This window comes from Primulina tabacum, chromosome 9 (assembly GCF_025594145.1).
Source record: "Primulina tabacum isolate GXHZ01 chromosome 9, ASM2559414v2, whole genome shotgun sequence".
In the NCBI taxonomy this organism is placed as follows: Eukaryota; Viridiplantae; Streptophyta; class Magnoliopsida; order Lamiales; family Gesneriaceae; genus Primulina; species Primulina tabacum.
Window position 1 is genome coordinate 40,116,553 of NC_134558.1, and position 21,492 is coordinate 40,138,044.

The 21,492-nt window shown below is 35.7% G+C and overlaps 4 protein-coding genes and 1 pseudogene across 5 annotated transcripts; 4 read left to right on the forward strand and 1 right to left on the reverse strand.

Annotated features, from left to right (window-relative positions):
* Positions 1–130: 130 nt before the first annotated feature.
* Positions 131–3,492, reverse strand: LOC142556760 (G-type lectin S-receptor-like serine/threonine-protein kinase CES101). Its single transcript, XM_075668248.1, has 7 exons — positions 2,174–3,492; positions 1,949–2,038; positions 1,679–1,866; positions 1,213–1,423; positions 859–1,096; positions 609–759; positions 131–514 (listed from the first exon to the last, which is right to left on the reverse strand). The coding sequence occupies exons 1-7, from the start codon at positions 3,387–3,389 to the stop codon at positions 212–214; spliced, it is 2,397 nt and encodes a 798-aa protein (XP_075524363.1). The 5' UTR covers positions 3,390–3,492; the 3' UTR covers positions 131–211.
* Positions 3,493–4,917: 1,425 nt separating this feature from the next.
* On the forward strand, positions 4,918–8,636 carry LOC142556167 (E3 ubiquitin-protein ligase SIS3-like). Its single transcript, XM_075667471.1, has 10 exons — positions 4,918–5,239; positions 5,419–5,457; positions 5,640–5,706; positions 5,815–5,888; positions 6,345–6,483; positions 6,575–6,667; positions 7,096–7,161; positions 7,287–7,406; positions 7,674–7,787; positions 8,020–8,636. Exons 1-10 carry the CDS (start codon positions 5,211–5,213, stop codon positions 8,407–8,409), a joined length of 1,131 nt encoding a protein of 376 aa, XP_075523586.1. The 5' UTR covers positions 4,918–5,210; the 3' UTR covers positions 8,410–8,636.
* Positions 8,637–9,646: 1,010 nt separating this feature from the next.
* LOC142556169 (CASP-like protein 4A3) lies at positions 9,647–11,891 on the forward strand (annotated as a pseudogene).
* Positions 11,892–12,016: 125 nt separating this feature from the next.
* LOC142556168 (4-hydroxybenzoate polyprenyltransferase, mitochondrial) lies at positions 12,017–15,428 on the forward strand. 2 transcript variants are annotated; one of them, XM_075667472.1, is made up of 8 exons: positions 12,051–12,532; positions 12,814–12,949; positions 13,327–13,448; positions 13,721–13,790; positions 13,968–14,117; positions 14,779–14,914; positions 15,060–15,156; positions 15,342–15,428. In XM_075667472.1, exons 1-8 carry the CDS (start codon positions 12,135–12,137, stop codon positions 15,409–15,411), a joined length of 1,179 nt encoding a protein of 392 aa, XP_075523587.1. In that variant the 5' UTR covers positions 12,051–12,134; the 3' UTR covers positions 15,412–15,428. The 2 variants fall into 2 exon arrangements, with proteins under 2 accessions (XP_075523588.1, XP_075523587.1); XM_075667473.1 differs by lacking the exons at positions 13,327–13,448; positions 13,721–13,790 and having other exon boundaries at positions 12,017–12,532.
* A 1,909-nt stretch (positions 15,429–17,337) lies between these two features.
* LOC142556170 (serine/threonine/tyrosine-protein kinase HT1-like) lies at positions 17,338–20,883 on the forward strand. The gene is made up of 3 exons (XM_075667475.1): positions 17,338–18,382; positions 19,643–20,098; positions 20,511–20,883. The coding sequence occupies exons 1-3, from the start codon at positions 18,020–18,022 to the stop codon at positions 20,766–20,768; spliced, it is 1,077 nt and encodes a 358-aa protein (XP_075523590.1). The 5' UTR covers positions 17,338–18,019; the 3' UTR covers positions 20,769–20,883.
* The last annotated feature ends 609 nt before the right edge of the window (positions 20,884–21,492 follow it).

Genomic DNA, 21,492 nt, shown 5'->3' on the forward strand with positions numbered 1-21,492 from the left:
CTAAAAATAATAAACTTTTTTCAAAATAATAATAATAACAATAATTTTATATGTGTTAAGCAACTAAAATATTTTATATTTTAAATTTAAAACTAAATCCCATTTTTTATATCCAAAAACTTATCCCTAAGTGGAGTATTTCTTAGAATATACAAAGTTGGGATCCCTACAAAAGGAACATCAGATATTAATAAACAAAGAGCATTACTTATTATCTTCCATACATTGCAGAAATTGATACGGCGTTCTTGGAGAACTCTGGCTCGGGTTTTCGCCTCGTCGGAACTCCATCGTTTCTCACAACAAATGCTGGTTTCCCAGGCACTGGCAAAGACTTGGTTTCACTTTTCAGCATGGATGCAACGTCTTCGATAAAGGGCCGATCAATAGCCTTATCTTGTACACATAAAAGACCAACTTGAAAGCATTTTCTCAGTTGATCTTTCTTGTCTGTAGTCTTTAGCATAGGATCAATGAGCTCTATTTCAGTGCATTGCTTCCACATGTCCCAAGCCTGAAATCATTCCGACTCGAATTTTAGTGTAACATACGTGAAAGACGACTCATGCCATATACATATTTTCATTAGCATCATGTTAATGACTTACACATTCTGCTAGAGTCAGAGGGCCTTCAAGATTCTTGAAGCTGTTGTTTCTCCGTCCACTCACAATCTCCAGTATCAGAATTCCGAAACTATAGATATCAGATTTGACAGAGAAAGTACCTTGTGTCACATATTCAGGAGCCATGTATCCGCTGTCAAAAATAATCAGTGAAGCTTATTTGATAGTTCCAATTCTGGTTCAATCTAAACTAACTCAAATAATTTTAGTTCTGCCTATCATTGCCACTTACCATGTTCCAACACGCTTGCTCGTATTTTCTTCAGATACATTTGGCTTTAAGATTCTCGCTAAACCGAAATCAGAAATTTTTGGGTTCATGTTCTCATCCAGCAATATGTTACCAGCTTTCAGATCTCTATGAACTATCAGTAATCTAGAGTGCTTATGAAGGTAAAGCAATCCTTGAGCAATCCCCTCGATTATATTGAAACGTGTATCCCAATTCAGTACAGTTCTCTTTGTTTGATCTGTCACGTTTGAACTACTTGCATCAGAAGTTTACGTAGACAGATATTCGACATACTTCAGTCTTCTTCACTTCACTTTATGCTATAGTTAATTCAAGCTGAACATAATAACTCACCAAAGAGAAAGAAGTCCAAGCTTTTGTTGGGCATGTAATCATAGACTATCATCTTCTCATTTCCATGAATGCAGAAACCCAATAGCTTTACTAGATTTCTATGTTGGAGTTTAGATATGAGTATTAGTTCGGTTTTGAACTCGATCAATCCTTGTTTTGAAGTTCGTGACAGTATCTTTATTGCTATTTCACGTCCTTCCGGAGTTTTCCCCTGAAAAATATAATATATGACGAAGAACATGGGTAGCTTTAGAAGAGTTCATAAATAACCAAGGCTGGTGACTGGTGAGCTCAGTATTATAACATAAGGATCAAAAATTTGCCACCATATGTAAACAAGATCACTCGGTTCATATATTTTTGAATTATGATACCTCTTTCAAGAAGGAAGCTATATATATTACAGACAAGGTAAGAGCATTTTTATTCTCAGTTTAAGGTAAAAGGATTCAACTCTCAAATTCACCTTGTAAACCGGGCCAAAACCGCCCTCTCCAAGTTTGTTGTTCAAAGAAAAATCATCGGTTGAGGCCAGAAGAGACGCATGAGAAAACATTTTAAGATCATGACCCCCATTGTTTTCGAATTCTGATATTCCAGTGTATCCTTCAAGTGTCATTAGCTCCTGCATTACTTTGATCTTCTTCTTTTTCGCTATCAAATTGTACCCACAAAGAAAATATCAGCACTGAAAGATCACTGAAATCATTTGTTGCCACGTATAATTTATAAGTACCTTGTTTAAATTTTCGGACAACGAAGGATGCTGTGACTATTGAAACCAGAAATAAAGTGATTGCCACAGGAAGAGGCCAGATCTTCCATCCTGTTAAAGATCATTTAGAATGATAAAAACTCAAACTTTCCATATTAATTAAACAAATATTTCCATAAAACAGAGCTATGAGATTTTTCGCAGTATCATGCTTATTGCTTTTGGACTCGGGAGTTGTAAACATACTTCTTTTTTCCTCTGATGCTGCTGATACTAGGAAATATCTTAACTGTAACTCTGGCCCATAATCTTGCAGTAGCTCTGCATTTTCACCTCTCCAGTACGAGCATCCATTATTCTCATCCTTATAGGAGATGCATTTGCAGTCGTTCCAGCAGTTTGCCCTGCAATCACTTAGGGTAAGGTTTGAAGTGTTGTCATATGAATATGTCGCAACGAATGGAAACCGTCCATAAGTGTAATTGAACATCTGATGCCTGTTTCGACACTTAGGCTGCTCCCAGCGTTCACAGCCCAAGTAAACATCATTTCCAACACCTCTAGTATTATAACCATAGCAAAGATCAACTAGGGCAACGTTAACTCTGTCATTGTCATAGATATTCCCCTGATTTTGCAGTGTCCATCCAGATATAATCTTTCGATTTTCAGGCGTGAAGGGATCTACGTAGAGGGAATAGGTGAAGTATTCTTCATCTTGATTGGAAACATTTTTAAAAATGTAGTTGAGATTGAAAGGATCAGGCTTAGGAACTATATTGTCAAACGAGTAAATCTTCAGACTCCCATATTCATAATAAAATTTCAAGTCCCCACTAGTCCAAGAAAGCACTCCTCGTCGTTTAACCAACAACCTGCGCCTGATCCAATCCCATTCCAGACTAAAAGCCCCTGAAGCCGGATTGCTTGCAGAAAACCATGAAGTAAGTGTCCAGTTCTTTCCAGTCTTGTGGTTCACACCTAACTTCATCTTCGGAAGAAGTGTATCAGTTGGATAATCAAAGCTTTCCCACACCACGTTGCCACCCCCCCATGATGATGAGTTAATCTCTTTTACCAAAAGATTCCCAGTATCCAGCAAAGTAGCCGTTACATTGGTCCCAGTTTCAGACTTATAAATCTCGATAAGATCGCCCCCGCTGTGCTCGATGATCACCTCACCCGTGATGCTTATCTTGAGACTGCCGGAGTTACCGTATATGGGATTGTTCCTGTTTGCAATCCAAACTGGGGTATCCGTATCTATATAATTGCTAGTGTACCATATTCCAAGATAACTTCGGTTGCTATTGTCAGGAGAATAGAATCCTAAAGTGAAAATCTTTTTGGAAGAAATCAAGTATGCAGATGAGTTCAGTGTTTCCCCCGGTTTGAGACTGTCAAGTGAGAAAACTGGAAACGGGGAGAAGCAAAGCAACATAAAGAAGAAGATTGCCTCCATGACCAAGTCTTCCTCTGCAGTTTGAAGTGCAATAGATCAAAATTAGGCCTGCAAGTCCAACATTTATGTGTTCATTCTATCATTATTAAATGAATGGGAAGTTTTTTTTCCACCCTCGAAAGTGAATGATATGTCTGTTTCTGTTGGTGGTTGTTTTCAGAAAATTGTTTTCTAAAACTGTATTTTGTATAAATAAATTATGTATGAAGTCGGAATAAACAAATAAACAAAGTCAATACATGGACACCAGAGCTGAAAGAGAATTTTTTTTTCTTCAGGTCAAAAGTATAATGAATTCCATTTGTTGATAAAAATAAATAAAAAATAATTTCCATTTGTTTAGTTGGTACGAATTAGTTAAGCAGACAAAGTGATAACCAATGAAAAATCTTTTTTTGGAATCAATATTTAAAGCAGGTCTTGTGTACAATGTTCTCCATGATCAATATTTGTGAGACTCGATTTATATCTGTCGTGAAAATGATGATTTTAACATAAAGAATAATATTTTTCACTCAAATAAACATATATCACATAATATTTTTTCATAACATAACTAAAAAAAATATACTTCTGCAGTGAAAATAGCATATTTGACATAAAAAGGTCGGATCGAATATCCATCTTACGATTCAACTTTGTGAGACGATATCACGAGTTTTTTTGTGTATTTTAAATTGAATAGGTCTATTACGAAAGATATCACATATCTATATTAAGATTATTCTAACAAAATACGTTATGATGACTTATAGACGGAAAACAAATACGTTAGATGCACCTGATTAAGATTATTCTAACAAAATCCTATCGATGCTTAGATCAGATATTAGAAACTAAAAAAATATTCGAACTAAGCTAAAAGCCAAAATATAACATTTGTAATTCATCGGAGAATGTATAAAGTAAATTTACCTAAGGAATACATGTCGTATTTATTATGGCAGCATAAGAAAACCAACAATTAACTATACGAAGACATGATCTAAGTTTAGATTTGATTAAAAAAAATTATCTTATCAAATTAACTACATGTTTTTACTATATTGTGATATTATATTTTGTTTTATATCTGACTATTTTAATTTCAAAAAACTTTTGTTTATTTTTTTTAAAAAAAAAACTATTTTATTTTTTATGGAATACATGATAGTATGTGACATGATCCGTCAATTATAACAATATACACTAATAAAAGATACACACATGTTGTACGTGTAATTTTTTATTTTTAATTTGATTGAATAATTCTAAATAATTAACACAAAATTATTTTTAATTTAGAATAGTTGTTCGATTTAAAAAGAGAATATTTGTTTAGATTTTTTTGTATGTAAAATATGAGATGACTTGAAGAGATTTTTTGTAGATAAAATGATAATTATGAAATTAAATATTTTGATATTTTTTAAATTAGTTTCTCAAAGAATAAATATTTTAATGTCATTTCACATTTAATAATATAATAAATAATATATAGAGGAGGAAATTTGAAAGTGAAATTTAATAGAGACTATTTTTCAACTTTCCCCGTACATCACCCCAACTGACAAAAACGAATAAAAAAGCAAAGGTCCCGTCTTTCAATTTGCCTCGACCTGCAAATCCAGAGAATTCATTCTAATCTTTACTCCTCTCCCCTCCAATTTCACGTCCTTATTCTCTTTTCTTCTCACAGACAACATACAGAAGTCAGTTTTCCCCTTTTCCGTGTAAAAATGTGTCTTTTTAATGCTTGAAATTTGACGAGTAGACTCACTCCGTTGATGCTCAGATTAGTTTAATGAGAATCAATTCTTGGATCGATAACTAAGATATTTGATGGCGATTAGAGGCGTTGATTTCAAGTGGTGAGTATTTTCAAGAACGTTTCAAGGTTCATCATGAGAAATGGTGGGAAAGAAATCTTGTTATTTTTAAACGGGGAACAAATTCCGTACCTGCTTGTGTATTTTCTTAATCTGGGGATTTTTACATGTAGGGGTTTTATTTTGGCTTAAAGGGGTAATTTTGAGTGGGTTTCTTGCAGGTATGATGGGTTCTTCTTGTCTATGCTCGCTACAAGTATGTATCCTTTTCACTGATGTTCAAGATTTGGTTTCATATTAAATGGGATGCCTTTTTGGATGCTAATTTGGTTTGTCTTTTATATTCTTATTTTGAATTCTAGTATATGCTAATTAGATTAATGCAGGTTTGATATGTTTTTACTATATAAAGCCTTGGATCATTCCTTAACTGTTGTATCAGAATTATTGTGGCAATCAATTGGAAGCGGTACCATTTATGTACGCATCCATTGCATATATGGATTGTAGTGAGTGATCTTTAAGCTTTTGAAACGAGTTATGGAGATGCCATCTATTTTGGATGAGACTTGAGGTTATAACTAAATGTTTTGATTTTTTTCTCTTCCCTTTATTAGGTAGACTACACCGCAGTGTTTGTTTTCCGGCTCTTGATGTTTTTGGATAATGGACTGGCTGCTGGAATGGGGCTGTAAGACCTTGTTTCCTTTTAAAGTTTATTTTATAAGTATTAAGTAGTCATGGAATTGTATATATTTTATCTATAATCTATATAGGTAATGGAATTATCTATTTAATGATGGGCAGCCTTTGATGATAATGCTCTCGGTATTTTGCCCACCTGAAAAATGTCATGGTTAATATTAAGCTTTATTTAGCAAGTTGTATTATCGATTTTCATTTACGATATGTGGTAGGCTGTGTGATGGAGTCATCAATTTTCTGAAAGAAAGAGAAAAAAATTGTACGACAAAAGGAAAATTGTCAAGCTATACATTTATTTAAAGTCGTGCTTATTTGTCTGGAAGTAACAATGACTTGCATCTTGGAGTTGTACAATTATCTTTCTTTTATTATCTCGTGTGTTTGGGTTTATTTCACATATTTAGAAGCTTTATACTTTGTACTGTATTCAAAATGGCATTAGGGATCTTGGTTGGCAGCAGAGATATGCACGTTTTTGTGGAAGGATTGTTGTGCTTTCCATTCTTGCTCTGCTCTTATATCCCTTCCTTTGGACTTGGACTATTATTGGTACCCTATGGTTCTCTAGTGCTAGAGATTGTGTAAGTATATTTTCACTTTCGCTTCCAAGTAGGTGATCGTGCATTATATAACGAATCTTGAAAAATTATAAAAACGTGGAAACGTTTGCAGTTGCCTGAAGAAGGTCAGAAGTGGGGCTTTCTTATTTGGCTGCTTTTCAGCTATTGTGGACTTGTGTGCATCGCTGGCATCTCTTTGGGAATGGTTAGTTTCAGTTTTGGCAATATTTTACTATCCAACAAGTTTTATGTTCCTGCTATGAGATGTTACCTGGAATTTTCTGTGTAGAATATTTTATTGGAAAACAGGTTATTCACATGTTGCCTCCACGAAATCCTTCCGATTCTTAAATCATGCAATTATGATAAACATGAGATAGATGATAGATTTATACAAAAAATGGCAAATATAATGCATAATATAACAAGGATTAGAAAGGCGAATAGTGGAATACTGGAATAATTGCCCCTCCCCCAGCTTTTGCCAGTGTGCCTTTTTGTTTTCCTCTATTTTCTTTTACTTGAGGAGAAGGTTCTGGCAGGACCTCAAATGCTATATGCTTAAATATATTATAAAGTTGTAAAAAACAATGGCTATCCGAGATCTTATGCTTCGTTCCTCTATTATTTCAGTGGTTAACAAGAAGACAGGCACATCAATTGCAAGCACAACAGGGGATTCCTGTTTCAGAATATGGAGTAAGCTCTTACAATTTCTTTTGCATCGATTTTAGTAAACATATCAACACATGGTTATGTATTAGAGAATGTGTTCACCACATTTATTTTTAATTGACCTGCTTCAATGTTGAATCTGACTTCAGGTTTTGGTAGACATGGTTAGAGTGCCAGATTGGGCTTTTGAAGCTGCTGGCCAAGAAATGAGAGGGATGGGTCAAGATGCCGCTTCTTATCAACCTGGAATGTATTTGACCACAGCTCAGGTAACATGCGACTTGCTTCAAAGATTTCACAGAATGGGTCGACTAAATTAACTAGTGAAGTTCGCTTATTGATTTTCAGTAATTTATGGTTGGCTCATGATCGAGATTTAAGTTAAGCATGTATAAATACTGTCAGAAAATCACCTGATCAGATAAATATCTGCTGCTTCATTTTGTTTTAGTTCTGCTTTGGTATTTCTTATATGCGCTCACTTTAATATCACAAGCTTTCCTCCAAACCTTTGAAATTTTTATTGTGACATGCAGAGAGAAGCAGTGGAGGCGCTTATTCAAGAACTTCCTAAGTTCAGAATGAAGGCTGTGCCTACTGATTGCAGCGAGTGTCCTATATGTTTGGAAGAATTTCGTGTGGGAAATGAGGTCCGTCCATATGTTTATGTTTCGAATGTAATAATATTTTTATTGACAAAAAGTTGTTTGAAAAATGTCAAGAATTTCACCAGTAAAAGAGGTGGGTGGGTGGGGGGGCCTCTGGTCAATTTTTCTTAAAACCAATTTCATGTTCGTGTACTATTATGGGTAATCTTGTATTTTCCCTCCCCCTAAAGGAGAATCCTGGTTCCGCTATAGCTTCTCACTGGACACCATACAGGTTCGCGGACTTCCTTGCGCTCACAACTTTCACGTGGAATGTATAGACGAGTGGCTCCGGCTAAACGTAAAATGCCCCAGATGCCGTTGTTCTGTCTTTCCAAATCTTGATCTAAGTGCAATATCTAGCATTCACACTGATGCAGAGAGGTCATCTTCCAATGTTGTCACAACAACTCGATATGTAAGAAACCAAACTCCTAGTCAGAGATATCTTCTAAGGTTACAGGGTTTGCTTCGCCCGGTCAGCGCTGAGAATTCTTCATCCGGCAGAGAGGCAGATGGTGCTGCAACACCATCAAGCAGAGGGATCCAAGCGGCCACTCAAAATGTGGAAATAGGGGAACGGGTGCAAGTGGTGGTTGAAGAGTCATCCCTGCATCAATCTTGAGCTATTTTAGTGGTAGCGGATCGTTTTGAGTACGGTTTAACCATGTGGGATTCGACCAGTTGTGATTAAGAAAAAATACTGATAGTCGATGGAAACCATCCGATGTATTTGGTTCAGTGGCATAACTTTTGTAGCGAATGTAAAATTTGTGCATCGTTGGTTGTGTTCTTTCGTGTAGTAATGTGTTTTACCATATCTTCATCTGTGCTTCTTGTTTACGAGATCCATTGGGTGTGGCATTTATTTTAAAAATTAAAATTTTATATAAAGTATTTTAAGAAATATGAATTTTGTTTTTCTCCATAAAAAATAGCTATCATGAATCCATAGCTAACCTAATTTCATGTGATAATATGTTTAGTGGCACCATACTTCTTGGAGAGTGGAATGCCACGCAGTTTTCTTGGCAACTTTTCATGTGCACGTCAAGTGGTGGGAAACCCATCTTAGTTCTCTCCATCAAATTTAATAAAGAAAAAGATTCCTAAACTTAGAAAAGATTTTCTAAATTACACGCTTAAAATGTGTAATCTCGAGTCCACGTCGAGTTATCGGCTTATTTAAATTACGCAAACATTAATTATAAAGGAATAGGAAATTTTTTTTCTGAAATTTGATGATTGTAAGATGGAGAATCCGCGAGGAGGAATAAAGGTAAAAGACGAGGGAATTTGCTGACTCCCAAAACGAGAATATAAAAAGGTGGGATGCCACTCACTTTTAGGATACACGCATTTTTCACAAAAAAAAAAAATGGTGTTTTTTGTGTATTTACTTCTTAATAAGAAAACGCTAGAACATACAAAGCTTATATAAGTTTGTGCATGCACGATGGACTATAGGTAAGATTGAGCAGAAAGACTCATTCACGGACAACCAAAATTTCAGCAAGATGGGGAGAAAAAGGCCCTGACATAAATCGATGGATGACGCGAACAATCACACCCGTACGATCCCGAGCCACTCTGTACCAACACTGAAAACTAAACTCGATTCTACCACCGCTGCAACAACATTAATCCAACCAGTTTGTAGGTTGTTACAACCTGACATGACTAATAATTCTTGAGTTACTGAATGTTAAGAAAGCGTCCCAAAGTCGACTTGCTCTATCGAGAACCTACTGTGGCATGGTACATAACCCATCAAAAACCATCTCATTGCGATCCACCCAAAGATTCAACAAACCATAACAAAAGTACTCAAATCCTCCCCGCCACCCAACAAAACAAATCTAAAATGGGTCCTCCTCTGAACCGGATTAATAATTCCCATTTTGAAAGTATAATATATGAAGAATATAAACTTGTACTAAACATACTGTGAGTGTGACTTTGTTCTTAACTTAAAACAATGAGTTTACTAAGAAGAATATCAACTTGTTTTTCGTCGATAATTGTTTGCAAAATATGGGTCAAATATATGAAGAATATCAATTTACTCTGCCTCACAGCTTTGCTTCCATCTTCTCCATGCATTACAAATTCAAAAGTTTCTTCGGTTTCTGTACTCACTCCCCTTCTCTCTTCTTGCTTGCATCTTTGTCTTTGTGTTTTTTGAATTTTACTGGAACAGAAAATTTGTTGATTTTCTTGAAAAAATTTAATGGAAAACGAGGACGCGGGCAGTGATCATGGCAAGAAAACGCTGCGAAGAAGCAGCAAGAGTCACATATCAATGTCCGATACTGAGTCAACTACCAGTCGAGGAGATTCTTTCCACTCTCCACTTGGACCCGAATCGCCACTTCGCTCCGATGATCCTCGTTTTCAGACTGAAAACGATGATTTTATTGTCGAGAATAATTGTAAAGCCCCGGTTCCGGTTCATTGAGCTATGGTTATTGAGCTCAATAAGCTAGTGAGGGAGGAGCCGCCGCCCGAAGTGAAGAAAGTAGAGCTGGTTGGAGGAGGTGGGTTGGAGGAGGAGGAGAAGGTCGGTGGTGGGGAGGAGGAGGAGGTTGGGAGATAAATGAGGTCAAGAGCAGCGGCGGAGTCAATTTTGCGGAGGTCGGCAAGGAATGGGACGGTGACGAAGGCAGCACTGGTGATTAGAATATTCGAGGTGGTGGCTTGCGTGACTTCTTTCTCGGTTATGGCTGCTGACAGGACTCAAGGATGGAGTAGTGACTCATTTGATCGCTACAAAGAGTGTCGGTATAATTCTTAGTTCCATTCAAATGCAAATTACATTACTACATGTTATGCTAAAATTTTGTATCTTTACTTGTTGTTTGCATATTATTACATCGTTTTTAAATCAGTGGGAGTCATTTGTTATCACTCAGTTGAAGTAATGAAGCCTAATCACATGATTGAATTGCTATCTTATACAACGGTGCCGTGTTATTGATCAGTTAATGACTGATGAGTTATATTTGGCACGAGATTCAACTAGATAAATGATTTGAGGGAGCCAATACCATAGAATATAATGGTTTCTCATGTTCATTGTGTACTTTTATCTTGAGCATTAATCTTGCCATTCTATATGCAGACTGGTAGTTGATTCTCTAAATCTTGCTTGGTTGTCTTGAATAAGAGATGCAAGATCATTCATTCTATCTGATATCTATGGTTTCCAATCTCATAGTTGGGAATGATCAGGTTGAATCAAGTATATCCAAGCTACCGTTCTCTTGAAAATTCATCGAAGGTGTAAATGTCATTAAAATTTGATCTTAATCACGCAACTCAGTGTAAATTTGTCTTGCTCACATGCGTTTCACCATTAGGATCCTACGCTTATCTCATATTTGGAATCATTATCAAATTCATTCGCGTGTGGAGAAGGATAGATTTTGGTGTCTCTGATGTAATATGTTTTCATGTCACTGATATATCCCTTGAAATTGCTTGTACAACAGGTACTGTCTTGCTGTTGATGTCGTTGGACTTGTGTATTCTGGTTTTCAAGCCTACAATCTAACATACCATTTGTGCACAGGAAAAGATGTAATCTCCCACCATTTAAGTTACCATTTCGATTTCTCAATGAATCAGGCAAGTTCCGACCTTGAAAATTTCAGGTAAATTTTATGCTTTGTGGGTACTAACTAAATTTTTTTAGCATTTTTGCCCTTGTGTCTAGCAGATTTTGGCTTATTTTTTAACGTCAGCATCGTCATCGGCTGCTACCAGAGTGGACGACTGGATTACGAACTGGGGCAGTGATAATAAGTTCACGACGATGGCCAGTGAATCAATAGGGCTGTCGTTCTTTGCTTTTCTAGCTTTCTCCTTGAGCTCTCGTGTCGGGTTACAACCTTTGCAATCGGGAGTCCACTTAAACACCGGAAACAAGTATATTTAATAAAATTTATATTATATTATACAAAATAATTTATTTGGTTTGATCAATTTCTGTATAAAAATGATTGAAACCAAATTAAACAAAAAAAAAAAAGAAATCAAACATAATATTATTAAAAAAAATATTTAGTTTATATACATAGATAATTATTATGAGATACATCATTACTTGTGAAAATGAATTAAACTACTTTCTAATAATTTTACTAAATACTATATTACAATATTTTCATGTAATTTAATCTGTCTAACAAGTCTTTTAATTTAAATTTTTACATGATATAAATTTGGAGATTATAAAAAATAATTAATTTAACAAACTAAAAAAAAATTTGAACTAATTTTTATTTATTCAAAAAACCCTTTAATATATTTACTTTCTAACCATTTATTACGAACACCCTTTCTCTGATAATGGGAATCGGTCGTCTTTCTCGAATCACTCGCCGCTACTCTATATTATCCGCCGCCTACTCTCACCGGCAACATCCGGCAGCACTTAGTCCTAACGATTTCGTGGACTCTCGTCGTCACCCACGCAGCTTCTCCGAATTCCACGGAAATTCTTATTTTCAACGCCGATTTGACTATTCTCGACTGCTTGGCGGGCATCACGTACTTTTTCAGAGCTCTTGCTTTTCAAATGTTGCATCTAAAGAGAATGAAAAGGAAAACAAAACTTCGAACGGTAATGACGGCGGTGGTAGTTCGTGGATTGATGTTTATTTGCCGCGAAAAGCTCGACCTTTCGCTCTCCTTGCTCGGCTCGACAAGCCTATTGGTACTTGGCTCCTTGCTTGGCCTTGCATGTGGTAAAAGTATTTATCCTTTAGATTTCGTGTTACATTTCAAGTGGAATTTGATTTGCTGCGTGCGCCTTTTTCCCTGTCAATTCGCGTGAAAAGTCTTATTAATTTTCTTGTTGGCAGCATTTCAACCTATGTTCTCCATGTACAAAATTAGAAAAATGGAAAAAAAATTGGAGCTGTGGAAGATAATTAAACCTCGTGCTTTTTTTTTTCCCAGTCAGGCTGGGAGGTCAACTGCTTCTGATGTTTGTTGAATGTCACGTGCATTACATTGTTAAATGTAGGTCGATTACAATGGCAGCTGCGCCAGGGAGCTTTCCGGATGCTAAGATGATGGTGCTGTTTGGCACTGGGGCGTTGCTCTTGCGTGGTGCGGGGTGTACCATTAATGATCTACTTGATCGGGATATTGATACGAAGGTAAGGAATGTTTCACTTCAGTATATATTTTTTTTGTCTATTGATAATCCGAAATAACTGAATGTAAAATTCTTGTTTTTAACTGGAAAAATTGGAGATGGCACCCAGATGGTCATTTCGACTTTGTTGAATTTTGTTACACCTCTGTTCACTTTGTTGATTGGATTTTTATCTTCACATCTTAAATGGTGTACCGACAGACTCGACATCATGTTGATCTATAAACTCGACATCATGTTAATCTATTCAGACTTCCTTAGTTGCTTTGATTAAACATTTATTTTTTCTGATTCTTTTTTATGCATGTTCGTATGAATTTATATGCTTACTCGCTATTGTAATCTTTGTTGTTTCATTTTTCATAGCTTTGCATGTAGGTTGAGAGGACAAGATTGAGACCCATTGCTAGCGGTGTTTTAACGCCTTTTCAAGGACTTTGTTTTCTTGGTTTTCAATTACTTCTGGGTTTGGGAATTCTACTACAACTTAACAATTTTAGGTTCGTACTTACTCCATATTCTAGTTTTACAAAAAAATGACTTAATTCTGTAAATCTTAATGGAGCACTTGTTTCCCAGTATAGCTCGTACATAAATTTTTAAGGAAACATGTATTCGGAGTTATTTTTCTAATCAATAAAAGGAAGGCATATCTTCTGGGTTACAAAGCCATATGTCAAAAATGTGTGTTTCCAACATTTGGTGCTCTTAAAGATGGTTATGTGGTGTATATGATGATGTTTGGTAATCTGACTCGCCAAATATCTTGCAGTCGTGTTTTGGGGGCTTCATCTTTGCTGCTAGTATTTTCATATCCTCTCATGAAGAGGCTGACATTTTGGGTACTGCATTTTCATCTCTGTTCATTTGTCCCGTATTTTTTTTATTTCATCTAACCCCTTCCATTCCATTTTCTGCCTCCTCAATCTGCCCTGAGTCCAACAAAGAGCCATGCGCATGCACCAAGTAGCCTTCATTAAATTAGCTAATGTATCTGAACCATGTTAGTGTTGGTGCAGCCTCAGGCATATCTTGGTTTGACATTTAACTGGGGCGCTTTACTTGGTTGGGCTGCTGTTAAAGAAAGCCTCGATCCAGCTGTTGTACTCCCACTTTATGCTTCAGGTGTACTTTGGACGCTTGTATATGATACAATATATGCTCATCAGGTACATTGTTTTTACCTTTAGGATTACCCTCACATTGGATATAAAATATATGGACGTTTTTCAATCCTCTGAATCCAAATCTGGAAGTGAGATGAATAGTTGTGCTTCTTACAATGGTTGAGACGTGCTTGGGTTAGTACATGGTGAAATATTCTTTGCTTGCATGCATTTTATGAACAAGAACAGATGCAAAAGATTGGATACTGATTAGGATTTAGGACACGTCACATGGGCTTCAAATCTTTCATATGTTTCAAAACAGTGATGATTGTTTTGGTTTCCTTGAGCTTGATTGACTGCTTAAAACATCCTTGTAAAAGATAATGCTTAAAATTGTTGTGTCCTAAATGCATCCATCTTTTGTCTTTGGCAAAAGGGGAGTGGAAATTGGGCCTTTTTTTCATGTGTTTTTGTTAATACCATGCTTGTTAAGCATTTTACATGATATGAATTTTAGTTGAATGCCTCATTTTATGCAATCTTGGTATCCTCATTTTGGATTTTAACATCAGTTATAACCTCCACATTAATTTAACTATAAAATGCTGTTATGTTCAATAATAGCTTTTGCATGAGATTCTGTTGTTTGTAATGAGATGCTCATTATAATCACACAAATTTATATTCCTTGTTGTTGATAATGTGATAGTTGTACAATTAGGACAAAGAAGACGATCTGAGAGTTGGTGTCAAATCAACAGCCTTACGATTTGGTGATTCCAGTAAAAAATGGATTACTGGCTTTGGAATTGCATGCATTACAAGCCTTGCTCTTAGCGGATATAATGCTAATCTTGGTATGTTCACTTACTTCCACTTTGCTAAGTTAATCTGTGTTCTCGGGGAAACCACCATTGGACCTGGTATACTGTTTTTTCCTGATATGAAATGATATTTGACTATTTTTCATTATGATTGTATTTCTGTTTTGGTTTTGAGCAGCATGGCCATATTTCTCATTCTTGATGGCTGCATCCTCCCAGTTAGCTTGGCAAATCATGACAGTTGACCTCTCAAGTCGAGTTGATTGCAACAAAAAGTGAGTACTCTGAGATTCAGTTTCAATGGTTTTCATTTTGCCTATATGGTTTGTGTATATTTAGTGAGTTATTACTATATTAGCATTAAAATGGATATCATTCTGGTTTCTAGTTTGGATTCATGAAATATGTTCAATTTCGATCTTCTAAATTTTACTAAAGATTACTTACCATTTGTTGTCAGGTTTGTATCCAACAAATGGTTTGGTGCTATTGTTTATTGCGGGATATTATTTGGAAAACTCTTATCTTGACGGTAAAGACCTTCTCTGACTGGTTGTGTAAAATCTGTGATTCATTATTTTCCGTTACTGGGCTATATTAACTTGTCCACAACACAATGCGACCTGGTCAACTAAATGACGGGAATTTCAAATAATTATCGTAATACTTTGTAAATTATTTTAATATTAATCAAGTAAAATATACTACACAAGTCTTAAAAGATAAAATATATATGTGAGATGTTATGTTACGGTATCATCAGAAAGTGAAGTGACAACATGATATTAATTTTTTTAAAAAAATAATTATATCATATTTAGCAATATTCGTCGAATTTTGCAGAAAAATCTTTCGGTCCATGTATATCCCATCAACTGCATTCAAATCATATCATCGAAAAAATAATTAAATATGACTTTAAAAAAAATTGATTAAATGTAATAATTGAGTTACGAATCAAGAAGTGCGGGCCCATTTCGCATTTGGATCCGAACATGAACATTTAATTTACGAATAATAATGTATAATCATTTGTCAATAATGTGCAAGCTTAATTAATTAATTAATTGTGATTGTATATAATAATTCGTTTAAGCATCATCCTATTGTACTTACTACTCGACATTAAATGGGCCACACTACAATTTTTTTTTTTTAAAAAAAATGGACCGTACTTACCCGTATTGTGGCACATGGGTCGGGCCCAAACCAGTTTCAAACTGAATTAATTGTCACATGTAATCGGTTGGTAGTTGAAGACATGAGTCAGCACTATATTTTTTTTGTCTCAACAATTACATTAAAAATATTGTGTTATTTGGTTAAATTACATTTTTGCTTTAGCATTTCCTTTTTTATAATGTTTATTAAACCGTATTTAGACGAGGACTCGATCCGGAACTCAACTGTAACAAACTTATCTTTAATTCAGATAATAATAATATGTTTTAAAATAAATTAATATTTTAGTTGATCAATTTCTTTTTCTTTAAATTATACCATACTTTAAAAAAAATAGAAATTATAATCAGACACCATAATGCCATGGATTAGATATAGTTATACTATTCTTTCTTTCTTTCTTTATAATGGATGATCAAGTGTTCTTATCCAGGCATTAAAATATTCATAAATAAATTAAGTGTTATTTAATAATGTTGAGCATTTAAAGATAATTTATTTAGTAAATTTAATCGGAATTATTAAATATATAAAAGAGGAGAGTGACCGTATACGGATGGGTGCATACGGCAACAGTACAACCATGGCCAGGCGGTGGGCTCCAACTCCCTCGATCCCACATTCCAAACCTATCTTTATTGCACGTGCCGTGAAATGTCTAGAATACCCTGAATGGATGGTTTTAAACTAGTTTTTTCGGTCCCCACAAGATTATTCTATATTAGTCTTTTCGGACCAATTTTTTATTATTTCAAAAAAAATAAATTGGAATTAAATCTTTTTTTATTATTAAGTTTTAAAAATGATGAGATACTATATTGCAATTTTATCTAATAAAGACAAAAACTTGTATAAGACGGTCTCACGGGTCATATTTTGTGAGGCGGATCTCTTATTTGGGTCATTCATGAAAAAATATTATTTTTTATACTAAGAATATCACTTTTTATTGTGAATATCGATAAGATTGACCCGTCTCACAGATAAAATTTTCTGATATCGTCTCACAAACAACCAAACTCTTTGATAAAAGATGGTATAGTAATAGATATATATCTCCTTTTCATTGCCTACTCGAAATGAGATGTAAATGATTTATTCTGTAATCCGTATAAAACTACATATATGTATTGAAATCTCAAAATTCGTATCAAATGACCAACAAATTGATCTAGAAAAATTGAATAATTCGGTGGACGAAAATTATAATATTTTGTAAGAGAAAAAGTGGTCCATGGTGAAAGAGAGTGGTGTCCAAGGGCAAAAAGACATTGATAATTTGTCTCCTCGCAAGTAGATCTCCCCACGTTATCAATGTTTCCAGTTTTTATATTTATTTTCTGTATTTACTCCGTCACTCACTCTCTATATCTGTATCTGCGCTGGGTTGATCGGTGGAGTTGCACAGTGACAGAAAACAGACTGCCACCCTACCTTCCTTTTTTTCTCTGGCGAGAAGCAAAGATAAAGCAGTTTCTCACACACAGATTCTCGTGTTCCTGGCTTTTGTTGTTAACTGATGATATACTTTTCCTACCAAACGTTCGTTTGCTTTGGAGGTGTTTGTTCTTGCGAATCTGTGTGCCCATCACCCTATTTTCTTCAAAGCTTGGTTTTTTCTTTTGTTTACAGTGTCAAGATCGATGCTTGATAAGTGTTTACCTTTTCTCTCTTATTTTTCGCATGCACATTCCGGTGAGCTATTCTTGGAGTAATGAGTTGTGGGTTTCCTCTATTTCTCTTTTAGCATCCGTTTATTTTGTTTATGAGTACATTTGGTCTGCGGGAGCCCAGAGAAGGAAAAACTTGGAATCGAGCCATTCCATTTTTCAGTGCTAAGTTAATACCAAGATTGCGCTCCGATACTAAGCTTACTGACGCACATTGATTCTTAGTTTATTATCTTGTAAAAGTTGAGAAAATCTGGAAATTTTTTGATGTTATTGGGCAAAACTTATGAAGAAATATCAGTGGCTGAAACAAATAGCAAGCACCCACAGCAAGCTGGAGAGGAGGCTCTCTTTGGGAGAGTACAACAGAGCAGTTTCATGGTCAAAATACTTGGTTTCTTCGGGTGCAGAAATCAAAGGTGGAAGACAAGAAGAATGGAATGCTGATCTATCCCAACTTTATATAGGGAACAAATTTGCTTCTGGGAGACATAGTAGAATCTACAGAGGGGTTTATCATCAGAGAGACGTGGCTATTAAGCTTATTAGCCAGCCTGAAGAGGATGGAGAGTTGGCTGCATTCTTGGAGAAACAGTTTACATCAGAAGTTGCTCTTTTGTTCAGGTTGAAGCATCCTAATATCATCACTGTAAGTGGGATCTAATTTGTTCCTTGTTTTGTGTGGTTGAATCTTGGATGCTTTGTTGTGCGTAAATTGCCCCGAAAATTGTCCCTTGTTAATCTTCTGAGTATTTGGATGCAGTGGTGAAGCTACGAGCTTTACGAAACAGTGAACGAATACTTACTCATAATCATACATACATATAATAAAGTTGAGGGGATCCTTTCCTCAAAATAAAAAATAAAATCGTTTCACCAGCCCAGCTCCCTCCGCCATTGTTGGGCTTGATTGCTGGATTATTTGGCTGTGCAGGGGGAGTGAAAATAATATGTCACCCATACATTTGTATATAAAGATGATACTAATGTTCAAGGCATATATTAAAGAGAGAAGGGGATGACTACCCCTTCTCCCTCTTCTTGGGTCACCGTTCAAGAGAAAGGGGTGCAATTACCCCTTCTGACCCCTCATCCTCCGTCCCTGGTAAGGAAATATTGAGGGGTTGCCGTTCTCAGTTTTTATAATCATCACATCCGAAATTTGAAGATTTCATGCTGCATGTTTGGTGGAATATGCTTTTGGGTGATACACACATAGGAAGAGTGATGATGGATTGTCTCAACATAGTTTTAGGTCAAGTGGTTGGGCAAAGTAAGGAGCTTTCTTTGGTCCTACATTGTGATAATTGAAAACGACGGCGAAAACCGGTTAGTTATAAATTAATGGCAATTGAATGCTAAATGTTGGTGCTTTATCTAAAAAGTTTTGGTGCCTTTCCTTATCTGAGAAAATCGTAGCCTAGATGTGAAATCATAAACTGAATTCTGGTAGCCCCAAAAAAGGGATCCGAGCTATTGACCTTCGCACTTGCACAAAAATGATGTGGTTAGCTGTTTCAAGGATGATCTTTGGCATATGTCATGTTGGTACCTTTCCTCTGTGGCTTGTAATGACAATACGTACAGTCTGGCTGTAATATCTAGTTATACATCGAATTTAGGAGAGACGTGAATAGCATTATAAGACTGCGTATAAGATTTGAGCAAATCATATTTGTAAAATTAGGATTGAAGTGTATTAGCTTCTAATTCATGCGCAGTTTTGCTTATGCAATTCCGGAGGCCTGAAGTGTGAGAGTGGTAACATAGAACCGAGCACTTTAATGTCTGATAGTCTCGTAACAGTTGTCATTTTACTAAATTTTTCATTCAAGCTTGTTGACTATTTGTCTAATGACAGTGGAATCTCAGTTTTTTGACATCTATATTGTTTTAACTTTTAAACCAGTTCATAGCAGCATGCAAAAAACCACCAGTGTTTTGTATCATTACCGAGTACTATCCAGGTGGCTCTCTAAGAAAATTCCTCCATCAGCAAGAACCATATTCGCTTCCCCTCAATCTTGTACTAAAGTTCGCCCTCGACATTGCTCGTGGTATGTTATATCTTCATGCTCAAGGGATTCTTCACCGCGATCTTAAATCAGAAAATATGCTTCTCGATGAAGATATGAGTGTGAAAGTAGCCGACTTTGGAATATCGTGCTTGGAGTCTCAGTGTGGAAGTGCAAAAGGATTTACAGGTACTTATCGTTGGATGGCACCAGAGATGATTAAAGAAAAGCACCACACAAGGAAAGTTGATGTTTACAGTTTCGGTATTGTTTTGTGGGAACTTTTAACTGCATTGACACCATTTGATGACATGACTCCGGAGCAAGCAGCATTTGCTGTTTGCCAAAAGGTAATTTATCTAGCATTCAACGTACTCATTTTTAATTTGCGTATTCAACTCCTTTTCTTAGCTATATATTGACTTTGATATGATGCCTCTGTTAAGCTCGATTTGATCATAAAAACATCATGTTATAGTTCATTTTCACAAGATATATAAATTTATCAAGTTCACTAAAGTACAAGTTTCTTCTATAGATCCACTTCTATTTAAAAAAAAATCATGCATCTTCTTTCAAGAAAAGTCGACAATATTGTCTCTATGGTTCTACAGCTTTAGGTTTTAAGTTTATTGTATGTGAATGGTATTTTACTTGATTTAAAACAATAGTATGAGCCAACCCTGTAGAACTTACCAATATTATTGTATACTTCCTTTTGACGTTAAAATTTTATGAACTGTTTTTCTATTTTACGTGCAGAATGCTAGGCCACCATTGCCTCCTTCGTGTCCATCGGCATTTCGTCACCTCATTCATCGTTGCTGGTCGGGTAATCCTGACAAGCGACCGCATTTCCATGAAATTGTGAGCATTCTTGAAAGTTATTCGGAGTCACTGGAGCAAGACCCCAAATTCTTTTCATCTTATGAGCCCCCGGAGGATCATGCCCTTTCGCGATGCATTCCAAAGTGCATCGCTACTCGTAGATCCCCTCTTTGGGGGCATAAGAGTGGGTAGGATTTAAATATCGATCGTGACTCGTGCCATATTTTTCTTTCATGTATGGAGAGGTATGTGCTGATATGATTGTATATATGAACTACAATTAGTATACATCGTTTCATCTCTCTATTATGGCTACTTCTACGGGCAACGTGGAATTCCTCGAATGTCTATTCTTCTTCCTTTGATCTCCGTCAATACTAGAAGATAAAAATACGAGATTATCCTTGTTGCCAACACTAAAGCTCATTTCCTTAAAGAGACAAGATAAAAAGTGTCATATCGTGAATGCATTGCCTGCCCATGAACACTTGTCATTTCATCATCCTCGTATACGATTATCTAGAGTATAATGAACTTACCCGAAATATAATTTGTAATCCAGCAAACTACCTGTCTACAAAAAAAGTATTTTGATACGAAGAAATTCACAAATCTTGTAAAAAAATGGTCTCGGTGTAGTGTGCACACTTTCAATTTGGCTCGAACAAATTCCGTCTTTATCTCTCTCTGATAGATTCCATCACAAATCACAAATAAAAGGCTTGAAACGTACTAAGAAAAGTAACCGTAAGGTGATAAAGCCCACTTATACAAAGGATCATGCCACATTATTGAAACTTTCAAATTAAAAGCCAACTCGTTCAGGTGTTTTCATCATCGGCCTTGCTCAAATAGAAATGAGTTATTTTTTTATTGTTGATTTAAAATCTACTAATTTATATTCCTAAATTGGATT